The following is a 17,975-nucleotide window of genomic DNA, read 5'->3' as shown; positions in this document are numbered from 1 at the left end:
TAAAATTTTCAAAATTACTTACAGATCAACCTATACAAAATATATACTTCATGATATTCCTACAAGTATCTATATTCTTAGTTATGCCAACTAACAAGACATGCTTTAACAGATATGAGATGTTCTTTCATTATAAAAAGCCTAGACACCTAGTTATCATAAAATAAAAAGTTAAGGAAAACTATCATATTTATATGCAAGAAAGTATCAATTAATTGTGCAAATTTGTGGTAAGCACTGTTAAATATATGAATAAACAAACATTCTGAATTTAAGTGGTTTTCTATTAAATGAACCTAATTATGGCTAAATTAACTAACACATTCATGATCATTAACTTCAAAATGTAAAATAGAATTTTAGTTATAAACATTATACCATAAATTTAAGATTTTATTTCTATCTACCTTAGAAAAATAATATATTGACAATATTTATCTACTTTGTATTCAATGTTTTATTACTCTCACATTACACGTGGAGATGAAAATCTAAGAATGTTTATTTAATTTGAAGCATTGGAACCTATCATCTTGTGAATATGTGCAAATTGTATGCATGTATGATTAACTGACTACACAACAGACATTCAACTATTATTAAACTCTCGACAGTTAAAATTGATTCATTAATAATTATGGTATTAATACAGAGAATTCTCAGGTTATGTTTAATATATTACAATGATAAAAAACATCTATGGAGAGAAACTTTTTGGTAATAAAATCTACAACTTTTTCCAACTTCTGTCTCAAAACAAAATACCTATATAGTTCAAATAAAAATTAAATGAGTAATGAATATTATGTACGTCTAACATATCACCATACTTATGATGATCAGAAGGGTGTCATGGAACCCTCAATGCAAGCAAATTTTTTGCTATAATCCCAAACACAAGATTCAGCTGCTTAGAAGGTTTAGTTTTGTTCTCAACACATATCTTAAGATAACAATGCAAAATAATCTTCATAAACAAATATATATATATATATATATCAAACAATTTAACCAATACTAAAAATAAACTAACATTAAAGAAAGAAAAAAATAAAACATTACTTTATTCACAGTCTACAACTATTTATCATCTTACCTTCATTCTTTCTAAATTTGTATTTACATCTGTCAAAGGCTAGTTGAGAAACTAAATAAGACTTAACTTTTAATTTAAAAAATGAAACATGACATCTTGCAGGACTTGTCTTGGAGTAAGACATCAATAGTATCAGGTTTCTTAAGGGCAACACATAACTAGGTAACTAAACATACAATGTTTCAGGTAACTATACGTTTTCTTTTTCCTTTTTTAAAAATCAAAAGATGCATAACAATTATTGGAAAGACTTTAACAATTTATAATAAAGCAGTGTAATAGTGACATTTAAAATTAACTTTGATTACTTATATGTTCCACTTACTTTTCAAGCAGAACTACAGCAACTTGTGGGTTTACCCTTAAATACTTACTATTTTCTTGTCCATAGTCATGAAAGTAGGTTGCCCAGTCCCATGTCAAGAAAAGATCTAGAAGTTATAAGAAAATATAACAACAAAAATTCTGCAAGAAAAATTCCAGTGCACCAAAATAAAGTAAACTGTTATATGTAAATTAACTAACAAAAATTACATGAAGAAGGAATTGTACACCATAAATCAGAAAGTAATAATAAGAAATCAGTTTTAGTGAAAGGAGACTGATGGACTCTGTGACAAAACTAAAATAATTGGATGATGTGATATCGAAAAATATATGTAACTATTTTACTTAGTAGAGTTTCCACAGTTAATACATCTTTAATTACGTTTATTTGTTTGTTTTTGAATTTCATGCAGGAGGGCTATCTGCACTAGCCATCCCTAATTTAACAATGTAAAACTAGACGGAAGTCAACTAGCTATCCCTAATTTAACAGTGTAAGACTAGACGGAAGTCAGCTAGCTATCCCTAATTTAACAATGTAAGACTGGAGGGAAGTCACAACTAGTTATCCCTAATTTAACAGTGTAAGACTAGAGGGAATTACGTACTTTACATTCACACTTAGACACAACTAGCTATCATCTGATCTTAACATTAGTAACAGAAGGTGTATTTAATGGCCTAAATATAAGCATTGGGTGTAAAACATTATTGTAACAAAGGCTTAGTTGAAACACTACTCCACTGAAACCCTTGGTAACTTTTATCTTACTTTTGTCTATACCTCAATGTTAATAAACAACTGAAAAAATATAAATAAAATGCTATCTAACTTATCATGGTGCAATAAGTGAGCCTAGGGTATTATTTGTTTTATAATTAAGCTTAAAAATGTACTGTGCAATAACTTACTCTAAACTCAATAAAGACAAAATATCAATTCTAAATCTAAATAATTTCTGAATTAAATTGCTTTGTCGTATCACCAAAGTTAACAAGTATAAAAAACAAACCAATATGTATATTAAACATTCACAACATAAATACCATAGTTGACCTGACAATATCAATTGGGAGTTTTGTTACAAAACAATGATATAAATTGTAGACCATTACTATTAAAACAAAGAAGCATGACACAAACTGTTTATTATATATATTAACACCAGAGGGACATTTAGAGTGTTCCTTCTACCACACACATTATACTCTTTAACACTGTAAATACCCGACAGCCATAAAGCTTCTTATTTCCAAAGAATGCAACATGTAGATCTTCAATGTTTTCAGTTTACTAAAATGTTTAGTTAAAATAAAGTTATTTCAATTTTAAGTCTATCTCATGCTACGTTTATCATTTTTATAAAGTACTTCATAACTTAATGTTTCATGAAAAATTCAAAATCTTCCTATTAACAGTAAGCAGAGCCAATCTTTATACATATACTCAAAAGGTGATTTACAAAACTGTAACTTTTATCTCTGTATTTCTATAGACTGGTGGAACTTTTTAGCAAATAGGTCTATTCAGATACCAATAACTATTTTGAATCTATTCAATGTCACACAGCGTGGCTTTCAAATGCATAACTAAACTTTTGGAAAAGAAATATCAATAACTAACATACTGAGCAAGAGCAAGAATTTAAACTGAACAAAATACACTATTCATTTCAAGCAGGCCAAACTAACCTACCAATCCTTTGACTATTTATGTGCATGTGAAACTGAATGAGTGTTTAAATTTTTATCAGTACAACATATAACCCAATAAAGGTGACATAAAATATTTTAACTAGATTGACTGTTCTTTTTTCAGGATAATATAGAGCAATGATTAGTAGGGCACATTACAAGTACAGATGTTGATGTCATTTATGTCAATAATAACAGAAGACATTCCTGTCATGTTTAGATGTACATAAAAAAATGTGTGCATTACATGAAAGATGGCAGTGATAACAGTTAAAAAAATGTTAAAACAGTTTTCACAGAATAGAAAAATAAAAAGGAATGGGAATTACAGAAAATGATAATGTGAAGAAATATAGAGGAAACAATACTAATATATGAGAAATAGAAAAATTAATAAAAATATAGGTGATATTAATATGCAGGTAACAAAAACTAATATATGGGAAATAAAAAAAATGAATAAAATATAGGTGATATTAATATATAGGGAACAATACTAATATACCGGAAATAGAAAAATGAATTAAAATATTGGTTATTAATAAAAAAAAATTACAAAGTTGTTTTGAAATTTTTTTAAGAGATTCACAAAGGTCATTAATTCTATGACTAAGAATGATGTCATTCTGTTGTAGAATTTAACAATGCTATCCAATAAACATCCTTAATTTCTTTCTAAAAGTGGAAAAGATTCACAAATAACAATGAACAGTTATGTTGAAACTTGAGAAAAGTAAATAACCTTAAACAATATCAAACCTAATGAAGGACAGTTGCTTGAAACACTAGTTAAATAATGTAACTGTTTTTGTCCTTTTTTAACTTTAGGTGTTTATAAAAACAATATTTCTTTTGTGAAGTAAGAGAGGATTCCATATACTGTAGACCAGCACAGTGCTTCCTTGTACCTAGACAAGCATGAGACCTGTACAAGTAAAACTTTATACAACCTTCCCTAACAATGGCTAGTGACCAATAAAAGCCAGCCTATTAACCTGAGAGACACACAAGATCATCCTCTAATACAAAGAAAAAGCAATATGCAACAAAATTCACATAATACAAACTTGAAACTCCCTTAAGTTAAAAAAAAGAAAAAACAGACCTCCATGATGGTCACTGAATATTAAAACTACTGTGTATATATAAACCAGTCTCTGTATCAAAAAGACTAATGACTGATTTTCAGCCACGACCACTAAATAAATAGTTATTTGAGATTTCCAAGAATATGGAAGCAGATTATTAGTCAAAACACAGGATAAAAGTAATGAGTAACTAGTATCTAATAGTTAATAAAAAAAAAAAAGTTATCATTTAACAATCAGACAGAAGTGACCATACAGGTTACTAACCATGACAGTTCATGAGCATCAGAACTATGGGATGAACTAAACAAATACAAAAACTTGTTCACCCTTTACCATTCAGATAACTAGACTAGACTGATGTTTCAGGCAAGACTAAGAAAAGAGGATACTAAAGTATTCTAGAGATGTTTCTCAAGCAAATTAGAATGACCAAATACAAAGTTCACCAAAATAATTATAGCAGAAGTAAACAATCTGATTAACAATTACTTTGAAATTCTTTTAAAGCCTGTAGAAAGGTCTAGTGATTTAGTCAACAGAAAAAATATAAAGAGAAAAAAAGCAAATTACTTCATGAAGAAATCACAATTCCAAGAATTATGTGACAAAATAAGTCACTCTCATTTACAACTGTGATAAGACATGTAACTGGATTACTCGAAGTTCAAGAGAGCGAAGTCAACAAAAAATGTATCAATTACAAACATATATGTGACATTTATAATCACAAGTACAAATGCCATAAATACATTGACAGATGTCACTGACAATGAATGTAAATCTCGTGTATATATTTGTTTCCCAGATACACAAAAAGTGTTCTTGACTGAAGCCAACAGGCAAAAAATTACACATTAAAATGCACACAGAAGCATTTAAATGACATAGTCTTAAGTACTCACATCAGAAACTCAATGATGAATAGTGTTGATAAACAAAATAACACTGAAAGTCACGTGTTTATCTGATCAGGACAGCAGCATTTTAAAATTAATTTATATGCAAATTACTGAATTATGTGCAAAATTTAATTAAACATCTCTACAATCCATTCATGTGAATGAAATTAACGTTATAGTATATAATTTAATGTTTATGTTATCCAAGTTTTAATTCTTTGTTGCAACAGAAACATTTAAAATAAATATTTTACTCACATAGTTTGCTTGTCACATGATCCAAGTAATATAAAAAAAATCTCCAATTTAACAGAAACTGACTGTAAACACATAAGCTCACAATGCACACAACTGTCTAGATGCCAATGTATTTTCACATGTCCTTTTGAGACATACGATATATGCAGTCTTAGAACTCAATCCACTGCAAAAGAGAAATAGATTTTACAGCCTTTTATGGGTGGTATGCCAATCTTCTATACTTTGGAAACAAATTTATGATGTACAAGTAATTAGTTAATACAAGTGTACAAAGCTGTTATAAAGAGCTCAGTTTACACTCCATTCCACCAACAGTTAATATGAAATTGGTGTACAGTTTTTGTACTGAAGTTGAAGTAACAGCCTGCAGTACTATTGTCTACAGCACTTACAGTGGTTTGTTACCTCAAAATGCTATAGTTAGAGACAGTTGAACTGTACTTAAATCTAATTTTTATATTTTAGTTGACTATGTATAATTTATGTTTTAAAAATCCTATTTGAGTGATTTAATTGTTTTTATAAGCTTAACTTGTTACATGGATTGTGAAAGCTTTATAAACAAGATGGTATCTATAACAGCCATCCTGTTTTGGCAACACATCTATGTGGGGAATTTCTCAAAATAACTTCTTCATAAAAGGCCTATTGGTATCAGTTAACATATCAGAATAAATAGACAAAGAATTTTAAAGGAGAATTAAAAATAAACTATAAATGAAAAGATAAAGATGTTAAATTACAAATATGTGAAAAAGATGACTATACCAGTGAATTTCTATAAAGATGTAAAAGGTATGTACACATTTTTGTTAATTTTAAAACATTTCCCTGCACTCTGTTGATGATGATAAATAGAGTTAGTAATACGGTGCATAAAAGAGAAAATAAAGTACAAATATTTACCTTAAAAAACAGCAACTGATGTTCATTTATGAGGTTCTAGAGGTTATGCAAATGAAATGTAAAAACTGTAAGGTAAAAAGTATTATTTTTATACTTTATGTAAAAATTACTTTGCATGTGAACTACTCAGAGTCCAAGTGTAAATTACTGCATTAAATAATGAATTTTTATCAGAAAAATCCAAAAAATATTTACAAAATAAAACTTTTGCTGAAACTACTTACTTTAATGAAAGTTTGTTATCAAGTTTTAAGGAAATAATTTCATTAACTAGTTTCATTTTTGAAAGGCATTTCATGAGAGTTGCATACTTTTCTTCCTATGAGCATATATCATTCTTCAAGGTTTAATGTCTTCCATAAATGTAACTGTTAATTACATATCTATATACATAATGTATGGCAATGTTACATACGTAAACAATATTAATGACTATTCTACAGCAACCACATAAAATGTATTTAGTCCAAAAGCAATGTTTACATTACTTGTAATATCTTTTAATATGAACTTAAATAGTAGAGTTTTGTAAAGGTTTACTAACCTGCCTAAGATCAGCAAAGCACATCTGGAGTGCACCTTCTTCAAACCCTCTAACAGGTTCTGAATTAGCAAACACTATTGAAGACAAAAAAGAACTCAGTTTAGTTTATATCCATTAGTGAATAATTATTATCTGCATATGTTTTGAAGGCCTTAACATAAAATATTTGGATTGCCAACACAATTCAGTTTTATTGAAGCATAAAATGCTGTTTTGGTTTTGTCTTTGATCTGCTTCAACATAGTCAAAAAAGCCAACCTCCAAATGCAGTGGAGATTGTGTGATAAGTTTATCAAAATGTGTGGGATAAGATGGACCTCATCAACTTTTGTAGAAACTTACTGCAATGAAAGAAGTATTTTCATAATAATGCATTATTATGGCCATCAAAACTGAACATGATTTACAATGAAATAGTTCCAAGGGAAGCAGGAAACCTGAAAGTTGTTCTTAAAAGATAAATGAACCCTTAAACAAATAATACTGTGTAAGACTATTAAGTATTCTGATTATTTACACAACTGAAAAATAAATAAGAACAAAACTACAATAAGAATTTCATTAATTAATCAACAACAAAAATAAATCTCTTCACAGAGAACTAAATTTCATTAACAAAAATACAATTCCTAATTGACCTAAAACTTTAAGAAGTTAATTATTCTTGGGTATCTTTTAAATTAGATTTTGATAAAAATGGTTTTATGTTTCAGATGTGGTTTAAATAAACAGTTTCAACTTTAAGGTAATAACATTAAAGTGTGATGGTCCATAAGGTACAAATTTTCCAAACTCATCAAATTTCTTGATTTGCATATACTGTGTTAACCTTATTTCCCCAGATGTTAAAAGCTTTAAAAAATAACAACAAAAGCACTTTCAATTTTGTCCATAAATCATCCATAAAAAGATCACAGCATAATGCGTTTGATAAATGACCAATTTCCATCTTCAGTCATTGTCTAATTCAACAGAAATACCTTTGTTGCAATATATGGAAAATAGTCAAGTAAGGAAACTGTTATTGTATTAAAGTCTATCTTTATACTGTGCTGTTTGTGTCCCAGGAACCACAGTATTTACATTATACATACATTGCACCTCACTACTATAACAACTGAATAACACAAGCAAAACCAGGTTAATATATGTGATTCATCCTCACTGTCAAGCTGAATTCAGGGAAAGTACACCTGACTTAAAAAGATGGGACTAAATATTTGTCCACAGAAAACCATCCTTTCCTTTTCACTACTGTCTTACATTATACACTGTATCTTATTAGTATGATAAAGCTGACTTAAAACTGTAAAATGTTCAAAGTTGCATCGCCTACTTCAATCTTTTTTATCTACCTTTGTACTAAACTCACTGACTCTTTAATCTTTTGGGATCTTCTAGAAATTATTCCCTCTGTCCAGGATGTTTTTTTGGCCTCCAAATTAACAAGTTAGGGCTGAGAGATGCCTTGGGTCTCTTTTGCAACTGGATGACATATCCATATCGAGGCTTACAATATAAAATTGAATATAAGGCGCCTTGTTAATTTGGAGGCCAAGAAAACATACTAGAGAGAGGGAAAAATTTCTAGATGATCCCAATTTTCATAAAAATATAGGTGATTTTCAACAAAATAAGATGTTAAGCAGGGCAACAGTGAAAGTTACGTTTCCTACACTGAAAATGTATTTCATATAACTAGTCTCATTTAGTGCTGCCCTTTATGTGAAAAAAAGAAAGAAAAACATGCCACAAGTCTTTTTCCTCCCTTCCTTTGGAAATGACTTATTTTAATGTCTCTCATGCAAATTATCATGGATAATCCTCCACAAAGGAAAGTACTATACACTCATTATATGTGCGACTTCCTCTATTCAGTTCTATCAAATTACTGTTTTGAGTTTTAGTGAAGAATTGAATCACTCATTTTGAGTGGAGAGGAAGTACATTTTATGTATAGAAAAACTAACTGAATATGGTGCAAGGCTTATATAATCAGATAGAATCACACACTGAATTGGTGCAAGGGAAGAAAAGAAGCACACCTTGAAAGAGTCTAAAGCACATTAGTCTAAAGTAAGATATGATGTGGAAGACTACACAACTTCTAAACCAGCCATACTCTTCACCAATCTGGGAAATGTGTTGTATATTCTGGTTGACAAAAACTGAGAAGTAAATCTAATTAGTATTAGGGGAAAATGGAAGTGTCCCGAGACACAAAGTGGCTAGGGCATGATGGACTGTACTTGACAACTACATCCAAAATCTATGCTGCTGGAAACTGACACAGATAGAGGGTAGGTGTAGAATGAGGATCATACCATCTTCACCTAAAATTAATGAGACCAGAAGGGATATCAAACCCCTGACTCCTGAAGATAGCGTATGTTAAGAATTCAAAATGGTATATCAACTTAGAAAACCTGATGACCTGGATTGAAAAAATGTGTATGAGAGAGAAATTGACCAGAACCAACCTAAGACAAATAACATCTTCAGAATAAGCTACACAAAAGACAGTTGATGAGAAACAACCAGAACAATCCCAAGTTCCTCCACCATGCTGTATCAAGACGATTGTAAGACGTAGGCACCTACTGTTTGTAGGCCCTACCAGCCATATAAGTTAAACCAAAAATTAACTTTTATGGAAAATTTTCATGGACCTATAGTTTTCATAGGCACTAGGCACTGTGCCTAATAAATAATTCAGCCCTGCCTCCACAATACAGATAAAGTATAATTGAAGGAGGAAGTCAAACATATTCACTACAATGTGCAAAAACTTATGTTTTTTTGCTTTTACTCTATATTATAAAACAAAAAAAGGAGACTGAGAAACTGATTGAAAGACTATGACAGATAGCCAGTCTTCAGTTTTAATGACAACAACAAACAGCTGGAATAGAAACTGTGAAAGAGATGATTTCCAGATTCAATGTTCTGTTGGACAGAAGGTCTTGAACTACCTCCAACAGAAGCTTGCTGTTAATGGGATCCTGAGGAAGGAAAGAAATGGATATATGTGATAAAAAGAGGAAGGTAAAGGAAGCATAGGACATGTCCAAATAATCCACCAATCTGTGGTGAAACACTGCCAAGGGGAAGAAAGTCACACAACTGAGCTCCCATCCAGTTATCAACTGGTACTGTTGATATTATGATGATCTACACTGAAAAAAACACCTGGAAAGAGGAACAGGTAAAAGCTGGGGAGCACTAGGATGGGAAACAGGAATAGGGGCTTGTCTTGATTCCAACTGTGGCAAATGTGCTACCAAAAATGAAAGGGTAGAGTGTTGATGCAGGTGTTCCCAGCATACATTTCCAAAGGGTCTGGAATACGTTTGAAAATATACTAAGAAACAGAGCTACACATGATTTCCGAAGTGGGCAGCAAATAAATCTGACAGAAGGCTGCATTTTGACCCAGTATGTTTCAACAACAGAAAAATTATGTATGCAAGGTGAGAGTAGAGAATGAAAAATGAGTTATCTTAGAAGTAACAAAGGAGAGGCTGTTCCTCAAATACCTCAGGACTTTCGTACAGAGTTCCTGAAAGTAAATGTATGGTAGATAAATACCACAAACGTGAGGATAATACAGAGGCATGGGTTAAAAGCACTGGAAGTCAGGGGGTACTCCCAAATTGGCAAAATAGATTCCAACACCTGTGAGTCTTACAACAGATAGGCTACTTGATGGTTCGTCAAACAAACTGTCCACAGTATATAGGAAGCAAGACATGCTGGAACTCTCAACCAATTATGAAGTAAAATGCTTTGTATGAACCCTAATATCCAAAGAAAGTGGGAAAACTAAATATGGCAAAGAAGAACTGAGAACTATCATACAACAAAAAAGGATGAGGATTGTAGGAAATCATAAAAAGGAATAAAACATCACATACCTGAGAAATCATACCTAAATACGCAATATTAGACCGAGCTGACTCTGCAGGAGGTGTACAGGGAAACATGAGAAAATCCTGTGGTGGAAAAAGGCTATAAAAATCTTTCTCGGAATGAACAGGTTCAGATTGTTCATGAGGTGAATAACTTCAAGAGAAAGTGGCTGACTCACAGAACGACCAGTCTCTCATTGAATAATTGCAGATAATTCCATTAACAGGGTTGCTTGCACCTCCAGCCACAGTTACAAAACCGGCACTCTGTGCTATATCTACCTCATGTGCTTCGTAAGCACTCACGAATTTTTCAAAAACAAACATGTACAATATTATTTCAACTATACTTTGTCCTATCCATTGCCGACGACCAAACACAATAAGCCCAATCTTTATATAAGCAGCTTGTCACAGCAACGAATCTTACGGTGAAGACGTTTTCTAAACTGATAGAGTGTGATCACAATTAATTATACTTGTGAGAAGACATTGATATTAGGGCTGTGATGTAATTAACTCCACGATTTTTATATTCAGCCCCCTAGGTATCTTCATGGGAGAAAATAAATAAATTTCTTTTTCTTGTAATTCTGTTCCAACCAGTATGTAAACAGTTTGTTTATGATGCTTTTATTTTTTAATATTTTAACTCAAATTGGGGAAACTTAAGGGAAGAATAGAAACTTTTAAATTCCGTATATATAATTTACCTGCCAGGCGAGTTGTTTGAACTATTTTCACAACAATAATTGTGATTATTTAGCAAGTATTATTGTGAAACAACAATGTCTTATTTTGTAATAAAATAACGTAAACATTAGATGTTTTTTCACACATATTTCAATTTGTATATTTTAAATTCAAATCAAAGCTCTTTAAAAATGGAACTGTGGTTTCTGTAGCCTCATCATAAATTTCACACCTTTAGTTTCTGTACTTTGTCAGCTTTTAGCGTTTAATCCGTAACCCGTAACTTTTATCAGCTTTTAGTATTTATTCCGAACTCCGTAACTTTATGATATATTGTTGTGGTGTTTCTTCGTTGCCTCTAAGCATGATGTGAAACAACAATATCTTATTTTGTGATAAAATAACGTAAACACTGGACGTTTTTTTCACACATATTTGAATTTATTTATTTTAAATTCAAATCAAAGCTGTGTAAAAATAGAGTTGTGGTTTCTGTAGCCTCATCATAAATTTCACACGTTTTAGTTTCTGTACTTTGTCAGCTTTTAGCGTTTAATCCGGAACTCCGTAACTTTTATGATATATTGTTTGTAGTTCTTACGTGCTTACAATATTTATAATATTAACAATGAAACAGTATCTTAGCAACAGAGATAATTAGGAGACATTTTGGAAAACGTTCAACTTACTACTGCGAGCAAACTTTAAGATATAGAGATGGTGAAGTTCTTTTAAAACATTGATTTTACAGCATTATATGCTGTAATAATAGCAATGCCTGGACACATAAAGCTTAAACCTCAAAGTATTATACTTGGCGCCCCACAGGTGATTCCGTGTGTCCCTGACAGCTATGGGATCAAAACTTATACCATTGATGTTTTCCAGTATTATTGGTTTGGCCCCTACGGTGGAATAGCAACAGACGATGATAAAATTCGAGTAAACAAAGCCACGGGTGATTTAATGATTTATAAATTTGATTTTTCTGATACCGGTGTGTATAAGTGCGTTATTGAATACTCAAAAAACTGGGAGATAAAAGCACACAAACCAATTTTCATCACTCATTTCTTGGAAGGTAAATGCTTATAAGAATCGATTTTGGTAGTGTTTAGAAGTTAAAAAAAAACTTTAAATTATGAATCGGATTCCATCCATTTTTACTACAATTTACGTAAAGTGTTATAAGTTCGATATATATTTAATGATTGTACATTAATTTTCCAAAATCCATGAAATCACCTTTCCAACTACCAACATACAGCTCACCGCCATTGTTTCCGCGTTAAGCCTGAGGTGTTAAAATGTTGAAAATCAAACTTGTCTGCAGATATAAATTTATCATTACGAAATAATTTTTGATTTATTATTATCATATTGTTTGTTTGTTTTGGAATTTCGCACAAAGCTACTGAGGGCTATCTGTGCTAGCCGTCCCTAATTTAGCAGTGTAAGACTAGAGGGAAGGCAGCTAGTCATCACCACCCACCGCCAACTCTTGGGCTACTCTTTTACCAACGAATAGTGGGATTGACCGTCACATTATAACGCCCCCACGGCTGGGAGGGCGAGCATGTTTTAGCGCGACGCGGGCTTACGAGTCGTACGCCTTACGCGCTTGGCCATGCCGGGCCTATTTTATCATATACAATAACTAAATACACACATAGATATGAATAAATTTAATCAATAGCATAACACAATTAATGAAATTAGACATTCCGTGAAGTCAGAAAACGAGATAACCTTATGTTAGAAATTAGAAAGGTTTTGTTGTTTTCTTTACAAGTCATAGAACAAATAATTTTAAAAAATCAAAAGTGTTGAATGATTTCTTTAATCGTCTGTGAAAATATTGAAATTACAAAATGCTACAGTGTTATAGCAGAAAAATGTTTCTTTTGTTCATCACCACCCACCGCCAACTCTTGGGCTACTCTTTTACCAACGAATAGTGGGATTGACCGTCACGTTATAATGCCCCACGGCTGAAAGGGCGAACATGTTTGGTGTGATGGGGATTCGAACCTGCGACCCTCAGATTACACGTCGAATGCCTTAACACATCTGGCCATGCCGGGCCTTTAATTACCAAAATTTGCGTTTTTTCATATAGGAAAGCTACAAAGGGATATCCGCTGTACCAACCGAGGGAAATCGAACCCTTAACTTTAGCATTGTAAATCCTTATTTATTATTAATTATGAAAATACATTGATTTGAAACCTCCTGTGACTTACGATACAATAGATAAAGAGCAAGATAAGCCATCAACTATATTTGTTAGATTTCGTTTATACCTTACAGGATTTCCAATGTATGAGCTTTCACGAAGAAAAGTAGTTAATATAATTAACAAAATAAAATAATTTGTTATGAGCCTAAAGTGTCATATCAGGTCAAAAATTCCCCAAGTGGCCCAGCAAACTGTTTGCGTGCTTCCAATGCTAGAAACCGGGTTTCGATATCCGTGATGGGCAGAGCATAGATAGCCCATGATGTAGTGTTGTGCTAAATTACAAATAAACAGTGCAAAAATATTATTTCTTATGTCAACAATACTCTAACTACGAACCATCTTATACTTTATTTTAGCATGCGTACAACCTCGTGAAAACTACCAATGTCCTGAAGGACTCATACTGAGACATAACCTGTGTTGTAAGTTGTGCTTTCCTTCAAAGCGTTTATATGTGTGATCAGTATTTGTGAATTATAATTTTTAAATAAATCGAAAAAGGAAAACTGTTTTGAACAAACTAAGCAGTAAATTAGTTATTATATACTTCATCCATTATTTTATTTTTAATTGTCAAAGTTAACATTGTAAACATTTCAAGCTTTTTTCTTAGATCCAAGTCAACCAGGAACGGTGGAAGAAACATACGTTCCTTTCCAAGAAAATGTAAGTTATGCTACATATAAGATTACGTAAAACGTACCTTTAACGTGAGATAATAAGTGTGGAAAGGTTGGTGACAAAATGTCGTGATGGAAAAATATTACTGTGACGATGTTTGTGTTGACGCGTGCTGTTCTTTCTTCCCATTAAATTTCTTCAATCCCTTATTCATGAAGGTAAAAAATGTAGTAAGGTGTGAAGACCCGATCTCTTATAATATTCCAGTACATTGTGGACATTATTTTCTATTCTAAATAATAAATCTCTTACCATTTCACCACTCATAGTAACTTAGGTAAAACATGATTCACCAAACCACGTCTATCATTCCCACTAATTCACTGTTCACAGTTTGAGCTTTTCTGTTGTCTGAAGTAAGTTTTTGGACCAGTAATTGTATGTCTTAAGTATTTTCCTCCTCCTAGTATTGTTGTATTATTTAAACCTTGACTATTTTATAAAACTGGTTGACTACAGCAGAGTTTTACATTAGTTTACAACAAAAAGACCGTCCATGTACTTTCCCTTTGAATTGTTACCGATAGTTTTCCAATATATTCTCTTTCGTTTGTAGTTCATTTATACACTAATTACAGATTTCTTTGAATAGTGAAACATATAAACAGTATTCAGATTACAAATTGCTAGTAAGTCAGTGTCGACAATCATACATTCTTGAAGTCTGAGAACTCGTTACATTTGCCTTTTGTCTTGTTACGAATATATATAACTGATGTAATGGCGGTCAGTCACGTGACGCATCAAAATGATCATCCTGATTTGATATGAAAACACAGTCAGTGTATTTTGTTGTCATAAGATATGATAAGTAAATATCTTTACTTGGATTATCAAGGAAGAAAGTTAATCTAAAGTGATACTTCACACTTCTTTACCTGTACTGTTTTATCCATGTGCATTAAACTTATACGTGTTTGAATAAAGAGTGGAACTTCTTCGATTCCAGTAACTCAGAACGCTGTGGTTATCTTGTTATTTTCACTGTAAGTATACCAAATGAAACGTAGCCTCCTCCAATACTATCATATAACAAAAACAAATTGCACTTGACTAACTTTCTTTTTAACTTGTATTTTTCCATTTCAGCACCATCCATGTCAGAACATACGATTCCATTGGTAACTGCTGCAGTAGGGATACCACTTTTGTTAATTTTTTTAAGGTAAGAACAAAACAGTATTTTTTTAAGTTTTGTTTAATCGATCTTAATATAAGTTCTATGTTATTAATAGTTGAACCATGTGTGTATATACTTAATAATGAATTTAAAGGGGCTGAGAAATAAAAAAATATTAGTTACTTTATTTTAATTAGAATGATAAATAATCAAAAGGTTACAAACGCTTGCATTAAAAAGAAATATGTAAGGGGAAATTAGCATCATTAGTTTACAATAAAGTGTATTTTAAGTGTGGAGATTCACTTAAAGCTTAAATTGTGGATCACTTTTTACAATAATACAAGTTCTTATGATGAAAAACATTCCTTGTAAGCATGTTATTGTTCAACCTGTTTTTTATATGTAAATACAATAAGGTACTGTGCGTGTCAGTAGAAATACTTGAAATTGAAACGTGTAAAATATGGGTAACCTAAATTATTACAATTCGAGTAATTAAGATAAATATAAAAGGCATTTTCATTCAAAAAAGTTCTTTAACTAATTAATGATTTTCAGTTTATTTCAATATGGTCTTAAAATTGAAATTTATCAGCGAGTATAATAATTATTCAATTATCCCTCTTAAGCTATAACATTTTATTCCTGTTTACATTTGTTAACTTTATTTTAAAGAGATGCAGCAGGGGTCAACTTGCCATGTCCACCGTGGGGAACTGAACCCGCCTATTTTAGTGTTATATGTTCATATACGTACTGACGTTCCACTGGGAGAGAACGTCCCTGTGGCTGTCGTTGTTAAATATTATTATTTCTAGATTATAATTATATTCCATTTTTAATTGACATAACACTGATGTACAAATAAGAGTCAAATTAAATCATCCATGTTATTTATTAGCGCTTTTCTTTTGTAGTGTCATTATTTGGAAGTGCAATTGTTGTAGATATAAAACAGTAAAATCAGCTAACACAGAAGACCATACAAATAAAGATGATAGAAAAAAAATTAAATATTCACTTGTACCACAAAAAAAGATGAAGACCAGTCTGTTAATAGAGACGATAAGAGAAAATGTAAAAGTGTAAAAGAGAAGAGGGCCAAAAAAGTCCAGAATTTTCATCTTCCTAAAGTAAGTATTGTGATAACGGGAAATGTCATCACATTTCATACCGAGTGTCTGGGACTTACAATGCTAGAAACCGGCTATCGATAGTTGTGGTGGGTAGAGCACAAATAGACGAACATAACAAGAATGTAATATACCTTCAGTCACATATATTTACTTACTTTCTATATATCTTTATGCTGGTGTTCTGCATGAAGTTTAGACACCGTTATAAATATAATGTATTAAGGTTATAAACTTTACACTATAATCTTCCACCTTATAAGAAACGTTTAAATTTAATGGTATCGATTTTTAGAAGGAAATTGCAGTCAGTTTAAATGGATACTTGATAACAGCTTCTAGAGACGTTGTGTGTAGATATATACATATAATACAGGTTTCTTCTTTATCATTGCAGCCATCTCAAAACATTTTCAAAATTGTTGTACTCTATTGACTCTGTTTATGAGTCATGTGTTTTCACAGTTATTGCGCTATTGACACAGTTACGGATGAATCTTGACTTGTTATAGGTATACAACAACAACTCTATGCCATGTCGCTTAGCAACAAAAGTATAACCTGATATTCTTGTTAATCTATGTACTCAAAGTATAAAGTGAAATGTATGAACAACAAAATTGTAAAAATTACATATTTTCTACTCTATTAACATTTGGGAAAGTATATGAAAGATGCTTCTAATATGACCATTTTAAAACCGTTCCACTTGGATAGAAGCTGTTTCAAATTATGGTTCTAAGCCCGCTACGGGGAAAGGAAGGCGTTTTATCAGTATTTTATCTCATGGTTTTCATTGATCTGGTCACATATAAGGGAGACAATTCTTCATGTCGTTAGATAACTTTTCATTAATTATGAATTTACGTAAATTTCGTCAGGGGACTAGTACTTGCGCTGGTATATAAGAGTATTTTCTTCATTACCATTCAAGCCGTCTCCAAACCTTTAATAAATGTTTATTCTATAGATTTGTACTGCATGACTCTATTTATGAGTCATTACCTCGTAAAGTTGGGTTGTACTCATTCCATTTAGTAGTAGAGACATATATACGTATGATGTATAATGTGAGGACTTCCATCCTTCATATACTACAACTGCTAATTTAGTAGTGTAAGACTAGAGAGAAGGCAGCTAGTCATCACCACCCACCGCCAACTCTTGTGTGACGGGGATTCGAGCTCACGACCTTCGGATTACGAGCCGAGCGCCTTAACCACCTGGCCATGCCGGGACATGTATATTTGCTTATTTTCTTTTGCTGTTTAACAAACCGGCATTACCCAAATCTTCTTTGCTTGGATAACTGTAGAACTTTGATGTGTCTTATCTGATGTTCAAACACCCTTTCGTCATGCCAAGATTTTAAACAG

At 31.7% G+C, this 17,975-nt stretch overlaps 1 protein-coding gene across 16 annotated transcripts in view; it reads right to left on the bottom strand.

The window, feature by feature from the left end:
- LOC143246811 (exocyst complex component 6-like) overlaps positions 1-11,380 on the bottom strand; it is a 79,721-nt gene extending 68,341 nt beyond the window's left edge. For 2 of the 16 annotated variants that reach the window (XR_013026196.1, XR_013026198.1), the window contains exons 1-4: positions 10,734-11,266; positions 6,820-6,893; positions 6,276-6,340; positions 1,471-1,527 (exon numbers count right to left, since the gene is read on the bottom strand). Coding sequence is in view for 7 of the 16 variants with exons in the window: in XM_076493990.1 (XP_076350105.1) it covers positions 2,636-2,717; positions 6,820-6,893; positions 10,734-10,802 (225 nt within the window). In the remaining 9 variants the exon portion in view is untranslated. Of the gene's footprint in view, positions 1-1,421; positions 1,528-2,404; positions 2,718-6,275; positions 6,341-6,819; positions 6,894-10,733 lie in introns of those variants that run through there. The other 14 variants (XR_013026197.1, XM_076494066.1, XR_013026178.1 and 11 more) reach the window with 11 other exon arrangements.
- Positions 11,381-17,975: the final 6,595 nt, after the last annotated feature.

Source organism: Tachypleus tridentatus, chromosome 1 (assembly GCF_004210375.1).
Source record: "Tachypleus tridentatus isolate NWPU-2018 chromosome 1, ASM421037v1, whole genome shotgun sequence".
Taxonomy (NCBI): domain Eukaryota; kingdom Metazoa; phylum Arthropoda; class Merostomata; order Xiphosura; family Limulidae; genus Tachypleus; species Tachypleus tridentatus.
Note: the sequence above shows the minus strand (reverse complement) of the source record. Positions and strands in the feature narration are given on the sequence as shown.